Here is a 10,848-nt window from a genome sequence, read left to right as displayed (position 1 = left end):
CAAATTTTACATCCACGACCTCCTTGACAAGTCCTTCCAAAGTGGTCTTGTTGAATTTCCTCCTAAAGACTTTGGCACCATCTTCAGTCTCAAAGAGAATATCAGCCGCGGCATCATCCGGTCTCATTCTGAAAGCCTTCACTTTTCCACATGATAGAGCCAAGTTTTTCAAGTCATCTTCGGATACACGAGACATCTTTTGAATGACTATAGCATTTGGATCTCCTTTTAGTTGATTCCAAATGGTATCGAGAGTAAAAGCCCGTAATGGATTTGATGAAGCTGTTGCTGCTGAGGGTGCTGCTGCAGGTGGAGTAGTGACGACGGCTTGGGTTTTCATATGTGGAGTTGGTGGTGGTGGAGTTGTTGGCCGCAACATTCTTTGTTGTTGTTGGGGTGGCTGTTGCTGTTGTTGCGGTGGTTGTTGTTGCAGTTGTGGTTGTTGCTGAGGAGGCATTGCGACAGGGCGCGGAGTAACTATCATGGGTCGCATAGGTTGAGGAGGCTAAAACAGACATACATTAGACATAATGGATGTGACCGGACTGTCATGTCCGTGACGTTGACACAAGGTAGCCCCATATGGGCAACCAGATTAGCTTACATAAGGTCCGTTGTCATAGCGAGGCTGCTTGGAATATGCTACATCTTGACCTCCTTCAAATGGTCGCTTCAATGGATTGTTGAGCGTTGGATCTGGAATATGTGGTTGATGATACATCGGTTGCTGTACAAAACCTTGCATCTCATTCTACAACAAAATGGAATGAGTACAAGTATTCGACAAACAAGCGCACTGAAGATATACAGCTGTACAAAAGCCAACATTTGACTGACCCTTTGATATTGTTGATTCAAACCCATTCTTCCTTGAATGTGAACAGCTCGATATCGACGTAATTGAGTAAATAATTGATCATAAGGAGGTAGCAATCCAGCATTAGCAAACTTTGGGTTTCTATAGATAGAGAGGGTATGGAAATGTTAGCACCAAATGCTGCAAGATGTTGAATGTTTTGAGTCCATCCAAGCGTACATGTACAGTTTGCCAGGTCCAGGCCGTAGATGGAAATAAGCTCGAGGTTTGTTTGGTCTTTCTTGTCTATTATCAGAACCACCAGAAGTATCTTCGCCATTTTGTTCTTCGCCTCCTGCATTATTGTTGTCTTCCGTATTCTCGTTAAAGTCATCAATCGAGGCAAGTGCCGCTTCATTCTCATAGTCGTCATAATCTAATAATCCCTCATCGTAGCCCAGGTCGCCCATTACATAGACCGACAAGGTGCGTTCTTTGTGAGGTTTATAAGTATGAGAGCTTGGTCAGATTTTGGAAAGACGCGTTGTATGAGGCGCGCATCAACGTGATTATCACTATTCGGACATTCGGAATTTGGAGCTCAATGAAGTGTCTGACGTGCTGTCTCCGCATTAGCTCAGTTACTGATTATAAGCCTTCAACATTGGAACATTTGGTTCGTGTTTTTGTCACAAGCTCCAGCTCCGCGGATTTTTCATTATTCTTGATAAAAAATCAAAAGCGAGGTAAGAAGCATCCCTCACGGCTCCTGTCTTTGCTGGACGATCGTGCTACTGCATGGATTTCTGATCTGCCATTATTTCTGAATTTCCATTAGATGGAAGATCGTGGAGATTTGCAGTCAAAGAACAATGCATTTTTTGATGAGAGATCTCATCAATGGGACAAGCCCGAAGTAGTTGATACCGCAAACCAAGTAGCTCTGGCTATACGATCCATGTTGACACTTGAACCATCCAAAACTGAACTGTTAGGTATGAGACGTCTGTCAGCTCAAATTTACTCGTATAGCGAGAATGTCGCATACAGACGCCTTTAACCTTTCCCTCTGCTTATAGACTTTGGTTGTGGGACAGGAAACGTCACTGTCGCGTTGAGTCAGTATATCAAAGGCTCGCTGGGTATTGACGCTTCAGAAGGAATGGTTGCCCAATTTAACAAGAAATGTTCCGACAAACCTGGCTTTAGTGCTCTAGCGCTAGATATAACTACTGATGCCGGTCTTCAACGACTTAAAGACTCAAACAGAGCCTTTGATATCATCCAATCGACTCTTGTCTTCCATCACATACAAGATCTCAAACTAGTCGTTACGCGGCTCAGTCAATTCCTGAAGTCCGAAGGTGTATTGGTAGTGGCAGACCTTGAAGAGAAGGACGCCACTTCGTTCCATAGTGACCATCAGGTCAATGCAGACCTGGTAGCTCATAAACATGGCTTTACAGAGACTGACATGAGGAACTTGGCAGCTGCATCATCTATGGAGCTTGTTACATTCAAAGCAGGGTAACAAAGGTGGTTTGCGCTTCAGTCCAAGTAATCGCTTACACACTATTCTCAAATAGGGCTGCACGAATGACCAAAACAATGCACGCGGAACATCAACATGGTGGTGGTCATGAACATGGTCACCATCATCATCATGGTGCATCTCAAGAGCATGGCGAACATCATCATCATGAACCTGCTTCTACTAGTCAACCTGAAACACGTCAATTCAGTATGTTTCTTGCAGTAATGCGTGTAAAAAGACTATAATTAAGTGTTAGAGAATATGGCATTGCGTATTCTATTCCTTGTTTGGCTCATTAAAGACTTTCCCTGGTTTTTGCATAAACTTTGTTCTTGAGCAGTTCTTTTTCGTTCTAGCATCGAGACGGCACAGTACGGGACATAATCGTCGCCTCTGAGTAGATCCGGTCTGCTCTACGTGGCTACCATTTCGTCTTGTTTAAAGTCAACGACGTGATCTTTGTGTCAAGAATCAAAAGTTATAGAAATGGCAACCAAGAGCGAGGAAGGTCAAACACTGCCGCCAAACACCTTGGTAAATTCGGAAATTGCTTTATTCGTACAGATATCAGGTTAATGGCTTTTCCTTGTTTTGTATAGACATTACAATGGACATTTGGACTAACCAGCAATCCATCATGTTCAATTCATCAACTGCCACAAACCGACAAGACAAAACCGCGGAGACTGTTTTATGCTACTTCACATACTGCCCTGGTCAAATCACTGGGCGATGACAAGCAGACTCTCTTGCAAGGACATGTGAGTATATGGTGGATCTCAAAGTCACTTTCTTGGATATTGAGACATTTTTTGCTTCTATTTGCAACAGTGCCATGCCGTTACCGCAACCGCAATATCACCCTCTGGACGATTCATGGCAACAGCTGATCACGGACCTGCCTCCTTATTGGCGATTTGGGACACACAAGCTGATGAGAATGCAGATTCAGTCATACCTATACAAACGATCTTTGATTCTCATGGGGGTTGTGGAGTGTCTGCAGTTGGATTCGATGCGCAAGAAGGAAGATATGTTGCTACGTTAGGACATGGTAAAAAAAACGAAATCCTTCAAGAAAATCATGGTTGATGTCTGTCAACTTACACGTTTCCCGCTATGTAGATGAAGAGCAAACTATTTGCATATGGGATTGGACAACATCAGAGCAGCCGATAGCCACGTTTTCTGTTATAGGTCCCCGACAGGTGTGTGAATGAAGGCCAAAGTACCGGACCTGCTGTATCTAATTCAGCTGGTTTTTTTGCAGAGCGTCCTCAGATTCAACCCAACGGACAAGAATGAAATCGCCACTACCGGCAGTGGTAGCTGTAGCTTTTTCAAATGGTCTCCAACTACCGGTATAACACAATCACTGCCGGCACTGGAGTCAAGGTTTGAAAGTTTATTCAATTGAGGGTCTTGTTACTTTCTGACGTGCTTTTTGTTTCAATTTAGCACACAAGAATCGCTGGATTTCTATATACCAGGCTATGCCATAAATCCTCCAACTGCCTTGTCGGGAACGATCCACGGTCAAATAGTGCTGTGGAAGGCCGGCACGACCGATGACAGTCCAAGATCAATAGGAAAATTCGTGAAAATCCATAAGGGTTGTATAACGGGCATAGAAACACTACCAGATGGTTTGATCATCACTTCTGGATCAGAAGGATCTATACTGGTGCACGATGACAAGTTACGCGTGATATGGACACTAGATAAATTGGGATGTGGACCGATTGACTGTATATCGCTCATACCGACATCAAGTAAAATCCAAGAGCACTTTTCCCCGCAAGTAGATGAATCACTGATCCTTCGCTTTTTACTAGCCACATTGAGCGAGGTGATTTTGGCAACATCAGCAGGATATGTACATAGTCTGGATTTTGGTTCCGTCAAGACACCCTTACCTTCGAAACAACCTCCTCAACCTAAATCAACGTCAATGCAATCTTTATTAAATAATCGGGCGCCACAGCCACCACAGCTTACAGAGTTACTGAAAGGTATTGCTCGACAAGCAACTGTTGTTGCATGCTGGCCTGCTACTACAAATTTCTTTGTGGGTCATGGTGGAGCGAATGGTAGGTTTGAAGCGTGGCGAGGAGTCTTCGTTTTGCTGAAATATAGCATATTCATTTGGGATCTAAAATAACGAGTCAAAATCGTAGGAGGCGCTCAAGTGTGGGATGCATCATCCAAAAAGACACTGTGTAGCAGGACATTTGGATGCAAACCAAAGTCAAAAGATGATTCCCCCGACAAGGAAGAAGTGTCAACCGCCGCATTTTCAGCAGATGGAGCATATTTAGCTGTAGGATTTGCAAATGGAACGGTCAAGTTCTTACAACCGTCGAATCTATTGGATGCACCATCGCCATCAACATTCTCTGCATCGAAGACGCGGATTGAAAGGATGAGTTTTGCACCGGATGGTAGCTATTTCGCGCTAGTGGATATGTCATTCGCAGTTGCTCTTTTCAAGAAATTGGATGGTGGTAATGGATGGGAGTTGCTGGGGCGATGTAGAGCGCATACCAAACCGATAGTTGGGCTAGTTTTCGTTCCCGGTAGTTCATCACCGAGACTCTTGTCTGTTGGCTCGGATCGCTTCTTGGCCGAGTATGATGTTGCTCAGAGCACTGTTTCGAGTGGGTTGCGTCTAAGTGTAAGCATTTGGCTCTTTTAATCACCTTTTTTTTCGTGAGCTTGTCGATGAATTGATGCAAACACGCTTCTTGACTTAGCAACTGTTTCGAATTGAACAAACAGCTCGACCAACTGCCGTTACAGTATTACCGGATTTGCATGATCCAGCCGGACTCCCAAGATTATTGGTTGCTACTGATGCTCATAAGTTACGGGTATTGGATATTGAGGGCCATGCTTGGAGGAGAACAGTGCTTGGCCCTCCTATACCCGGACGTGTAGTTTGGTAAATTTTCGGGTTTTTGGTTGTCGTACTGTGTTGGAATTGGTAGACTCATTTGATTATACGTCAAGGTTGGAATTATTGCCTCCAGTACAGGGCACAACAGCTCGCTACCTCATATTCAGATCTGATGAAAAGGTGAGTATCTTAAATGCTTTCGAAATGACCGTCTTGGTATTCACGCTCTACAACATGGGCTTGTTTTCTTTCTTTAGTACATTGGCATCATAAAAGTGCCACTAGACGGAAATCCATATCGCAGTGCTACAGTGCTAGCCCATCCGTCTAGATTAGCATCATGTGCAGTCTCTGGTGATGGGACACGAGTTCTGACTTGTGGCCTGGACGATGATGCCGTCCATTTATGGAAGATTGACTATGCAGCACTTGAATTACGAGCTGTGTCTGGAGGAACTGGTGTATACCCTTTCCTGGAGTTGGTTGATACGACTCCAGATGCTCGGGAAGATTTTGTCAAGGAAGCTGAGGACTTCTTTTATTATTGTCAAATACTTGAGTTAGTACCCCCGATTTGAGCTTCATTTATCTTGATTTTGAATATTAATTCTCTGAATTCCTAATAATAGGCAAGGCGAAGACACAGCAGAGAAGCGCCAGGTGTCTGATCGATTGGCTTTAAGACAAGTTCCCAACTTCATGAGAGCACTTGGATACTATCCTTCCGAGCAAGATTGTGAAGATTTGATACGTGAAATCCAATTTGGAGATTTGGAGTATGGTGGACAAGTTAAGGATGGTGTCACTTTGCCTGATCTGATTCGATGTAAGTCTGTGATGTAACTGGGGTTTTTTGTTCGCACATGTAAACGTGGGAAGCTCATTTCTTTTGTCTTGTTTAATTTTAGTGTTTGTCAACTACAGAGCCGTGGCGGAAGTAGATGAATCTCAGTTACATTCTGCGCTTAAAACATCTACTAGTGTGCTAGACGCTGATCTTGCTGACGAGGACGCTGATGATGCCGTCATAACAAGGAATGCACTAGTTTCGTTACTACAGAAGCATGGTATGTATTAGAATGACTTCTGGATTCTGGAGTCTTAGGAGAATCTTCTTAACCTTTTTTTTGTGTGTATAGGTGAAGTGGTTACCAGGCAGGAACTGGACGATGCTATAGACAGTCTAGCTATATCAGATCCTGAACTGAATAAGGCAACCAAATGGACTCGTGATCAGTTCATTGAGAAGATCCTTGGGATGGAGCGAGCAATCTGAGTTTGTAAAAACAGTAATGGAGACGCAATGTATATAATGGATTCGAAGAGTATATATAGACGTGCGATTTACGCAAAAACGATCTTTGATGGGAATTGTTTGGAATCCGGATATTGGGCATGGATTCGATTCGCTCCCCCAATAACTGCGCTGGCGAGAAAGTGATATAGTGTACTCGATTGAAGCACTGTAGTCATTAGAAAACTGCTTACTCCCGAAGGACGTCGTTCGACACGTAGCAAATCCGTTGTTGGAGTAGGAGCGGAGTGTTGCTCGTCACAGCCATATTTTACTTTCAAAAAAAGGTCGAAACTTGTTAGGAGTCTCACCAGGTTTTGTTTGTTTCGCAAAAGGAAGGTTGGGACAGGTTGGTTGGTGACAATTACCGAGCTGGTTAGTACCTTCCTGTGCATTGGATCCTACAGTTTAACTGATTCTTAAAATCCCACACAGTAATGGATTGGTTGTCTGATAATGTTTCAACGACTGGAGCAATAAAGCCATTACAGCCCAATATGGCTCGCCCAATAACACCATCCACAACGCCAAATCATTATAATCACCAGCACGACAACCTGTTATCATTGCAAAATCGCATGCAAAATCAAAGCTCAGGACCCCTTACCACAGGCAACTCGCTAAACGCAATCTCGAAAGCTAATGCTGCTTTCGACAATCTCGTGTCGTTTGGGAATAGTGCAAACAATGTCAAGCCTGCCGGTGGTGCAGCTCCGTTTGCCCAGCCTGCTCCTGTGATATCTAGTCAGAGTGCTCTATTTGCTAATGTCAGGCCATCTGTGAGTTTGGAAGACCAGAGGAGGCTGCAGCAGCAGAGTACTCCTAGCAAACCTGTTGGAAATACAGATGCGTGGGCTGCATTTCCTCCTGTAGCTCAGCAGTTTGGTCTAAATAGTCGTAGTAATAATAACACAAACACACAGTCATCATACCAACCCATAAATTCAACGCCGACAATGTCCAGCAATTATTCCTCGATACCTGTATTTTCAAGTAATACGACCTCACCCAGTTTTGGGTTTCAGTCACCATCGATGACTGCAACACCGTTACAGCAACCCATGTTTCCAGCTACGCCTATAGTGCCTCAGCAACAGCAGCAGAAAAGGACACCATCACCTAATCCTAAAGATGCTTTTGGAGATTTGTTGGGTGCGTCGCCATTAGCTGGATTTGGAGCTAGAAAGCCGAATGGTATACCACAACAGCAGCAACAACCTTCGTATTCACCCCTATCGTCAAACTCGGGCAATGCGTCCAATATAACGCCGACAACAGCAACAACAAGTACATATACTCCTATAAATAGTTCGAAGACTTCGCCTACGAATCTGGGCTTGGCTCCTCCAATAAAGTCAACTAGCCCGTCACCGCAACCCACTCCACCTTCTCATGTGCCGATAATACCAATGGCTTCAATGATGCAGCCGAGTATAGTGCCCGGTATGGCCGTCCCCCCGGCAGTAATAAATAGTAACGGAACAGATACTACTCCTGGTGGCGGAACTTGGGATTGGGATTTTTTAGCTCAACCAAAACCTATACCATCATCATCTATATCAACTCCAGTGCCTCTTTCACCAAGTCAGACAGTCTTGCAGAACAATGATGATGATCCTTTCGATGTAGAGTTTTTGGGTAAGGCTAGTAGTGTTGTGGGAGCAAAGAGTGAGAGACAGGATAGTAATCCGTTAGGTATATTGGCTCAACCGAGTCCTGTTATACCAGAGACATCAACCCCACCACCGCAGAGGCATTCGATTTCAATAGAGCCTGCTTCACCCACTTCTCCAACATCACCAATGTCACAAACCAGCAGGTTTATGGATAAGGATCATGCGCTAGCTATTGTTATGGGCACTGGCTACGAACACGTGGAAGCTGAGAACGCACTACAGGCTTCAGGGGGTGATCCCACCCTCGCAATAGAAATGCTGATACATCAAAAGAAGGTGCAAGAAATGATCGCTCAGTCTTCGAAAGATGCTCAGCTTGCCAAGAAAGTAGCTGCTGCAGAGAAGAGAAACTCAAGGAGTAACAAGGGCAAGGATGTAGAATCAGATAAGAAGGCTTCTGCGTCAAGGAAACAAGCAGAAGATCAAGATGAAGACAGTGATAATGATGTGATGGTACGACGTAAGCCCATATCAAAAGTCAGCATGTACGATCCAGATGATATGCTGCGGAATGTGTCGAACAAGAATTTAATACCTGAAGCTCCGACTCCGTCATCGCCTCCTATTATCCATGCCCCTGCATCTCCACAAGTAGAGCAACCAACTCCTGAAAAGTCGCCTAATATGAGTGCACCATCTAGCTTCATGTCATCCTTGTGGGGAAAGAAGAAGACTGTCCCACAAGCACCACAGCATGCACCCGATACTCCAACGACAAGTACTCCTGGTGAACCCGAGAAACCAAAGACATCAGATGCTGTCGAAATGGATGCTATAGAAGCAACAGTAAGTCGAGGACTAGGAATCATGTCATCGATATTTACAAGTCGTGCTGCGACTATACTCCCTCGCGGTAAACAGCCTAGAATAGATGGAAGTAACGGCGATGATCCGGATTATGTCGAATGGGGTGATATGGTGCCGTATAAGGATGATTCGGATGAGGATGAGTGGGAGCAGCCTCCTCCTGAAGCAGGTCGTGCCCCTCCTCAACGAGAGGTGGCTGCTGCCAAGCCTGTTAAGAGTAGCATAAATGTTGCGCCCAAAGGGATAGAAGGTCCTGCTATAAATGCAAATGTCAGACCTTCAGCTGGGTCGTCGTCTCCGCCACGTTCTCAACCAGCAGTAGCTCAGGCCGTATTTACATCTCAACAGACAATAGCGTCTTCATCCTTGTTTGCAGCCCAAACTACAGTAGTCATAGCAACGACCGGTCCTGTCGCCCCAGTTATACCACCTCAGCCTGTTAAACCATCTAAACCAGTAGTAACAGCCTCACCACAACAGATAGCCACGTCAGACTCATTCAGAGAAAAGGGCAATGCCTTATTCAAACAGGGTCAATTTGGAGATGCAGAGATTGAATACACCCAAGCAATAACAGCCCTGCCAGCCGGCCATCTCAACCTCATAGCAGTCTTTAATAATCGTGCAGCAGCTCGTCTGAAAACAGGTCAATTTAAAGAGGCAATTGAAGATGCTACAGCCGTCCTAGCTATCGACGATCGAGATTGTAAAAGCTTGTTACGACGAGCTTCCGCTTACGAAGCCATTGAACGATGGGCTGATGCACGAGAAGATTATAAAACGATTATGGGTATTGATACAAGTGTAAAGGGTGTGTCTGCTGGTTTGTCTCGGTGTCAAAAGGCTATGGACATGCATCAACGTGGTGATTCTGGTAGTGGTAGTGTAGTAGAACAACAGCAATCGTCACCATTGCAAAGATCGTCGTCTCCTCAACAGCTCAAACCTCGATCTCCGCCACCTCAGCAATCATCGTCTTCGGCATTTGCATTTGCTGAATTCGAGGCTCCGTTGCAGAAGCCATCTGCTTCTTCTGGGAATAATGATTTTGGAATGTTTAGTGGCGGTAGTGCCTCTTCGTCGGACAAGTGAGTGAGGCCAATTTGGAAACTTTATCAATTTGCAACAAAAGCAGCTTGTTTGTTTTCGAATGGATTGGATCTCACACAATCACACTCTTTTTCAGACCTACGCATCCGCACGTCGAAAGGGCTGTAAAGATGGCTGTAGATTCGTTACGACAAGCTAATCAACAAGCTGAAGCTGATGATGCTATGAAGCTGGCGCTCAAGGATCAAATTGACTTCAAGGTATGCATTCTGTCTATAGTACGGTTTTTTGTGGCGCTGGTATTCAACCAACCTCAACCCATCTATCTCTCAAAGATCAATCAATGGCGACATGGCAAAGAAGCTAATCTGCGAGCACTTTTGGCTTCCATGGAGACTGTTTTGTGGAAGGACAGTAAGAACGCATGGCAGGCTATACAGATGTCTGAATTGATTACACCACAGCAAGTCAAAGTCAAGTATATGAAGGCTGTATCTCGGGTTCATCCCGACAAGGCAAGCGTTTGAATCTTTCTTTACAATTTGGTTGCATTAGAAATGATTCTTGATCCCTTTTGTTGTCGTTGCTCACGCTCTTCTCGTTCTAGTTGGCTCGAGATTCTCCTCTAGAACAACAGCTTTTTGCCAACGCGATCTTTTCCACTCTGAATAAGGCATGGGATTCGTTTCGCAGCCAAAATGGGATGTGATCCCAATCATTAATTCTTGTACAAAAGAGCAACAACCTATCTTGTTTTTGGGGATTGCATCATCATTCTTTTCCTTTTAACATAAA

The 10,848-nt window shown here is 44.6% G+C and overlaps 3 protein-coding genes across 3 annotated transcripts; all 3 read left to right on the top strand.

Moving 5' to 3' along the window:
* Positions 1 to 1,634: 1,634 nt before the first annotated feature.
* On the top strand, positions 1,635 to 2,575 carry SmJEL517_g05121 (uncharacterized protein; the record flags this gene model as incomplete). The annotated part of the gene is made up of 3 exons (XM_031171049.1): positions 1,635 to 1,791; positions 1,876 to 2,323; positions 2,383 to 2,575. 3 exons carry the CDS (start codon positions 1,635 to 1,637, stop codon positions 2,573 to 2,575), a joined length of 798 nt encoding a protein of 265 aa, XP_031022994.1.
* A 241-nt stretch (positions 2,576 to 2,816) lies between these two features.
* On the top strand, positions 2,817 to 6,502 carry SmJEL517_g05120 (uncharacterized protein; the record flags this gene model as incomplete). The annotated part of the gene is made up of 14 exons (XM_031171048.1): positions 2,817 to 2,864; positions 2,930 to 3,091; positions 3,162 to 3,384; positions 3,456 to 3,538; positions 3,601 to 3,725; positions 3,789 to 4,102; positions 4,166 to 4,420; positions 4,508 to 5,004; positions 5,084 to 5,271; positions 5,340 to 5,406; positions 5,484 to 5,785; positions 5,856 to 6,052; positions 6,135 to 6,293; positions 6,366 to 6,502. 14 exons carry the CDS (start codon positions 2,817 to 2,819, stop codon positions 6,500 to 6,502), a joined length of 2,757 nt encoding a protein of 918 aa, XP_031022995.1.
* Positions 6,503 to 6,957: 455 nt separating this feature from the next.
* Positions 6,958 to 10,762, top strand: SmJEL517_g05119 (uncharacterized protein; the record flags this gene model as incomplete). The annotated part of the gene is made up of 4 exons (XM_031171047.1): positions 6,958 to 10,091; positions 10,190 to 10,313; positions 10,389 to 10,574; positions 10,661 to 10,762. The coding sequence occupies 4 exons, from the start codon at positions 6,958 to 6,960 to the stop codon at positions 10,760 to 10,762; spliced, it is 3,546 nt and encodes a 1,181-aa protein (XP_031022969.1).
* Between the last annotated feature and the right edge of the window lie 86 nt (positions 10,763 to 10,848).

Source organism: Synchytrium microbalum, assembly GCF_006535985.1.
Source record: "Synchytrium microbalum strain JEL517 chromosome Unknown SmJEL517_scf0042, whole genome shotgun sequence".
Taxonomy (NCBI): domain Eukaryota; kingdom Fungi; phylum Chytridiomycota; class Chytridiomycetes; order Synchytriales; family Synchytriaceae; genus Synchytrium; species Synchytrium microbalum.
Note: the sequence above shows the minus strand (reverse complement) of the source record. Positions and strands in the feature narration are given on the sequence as shown.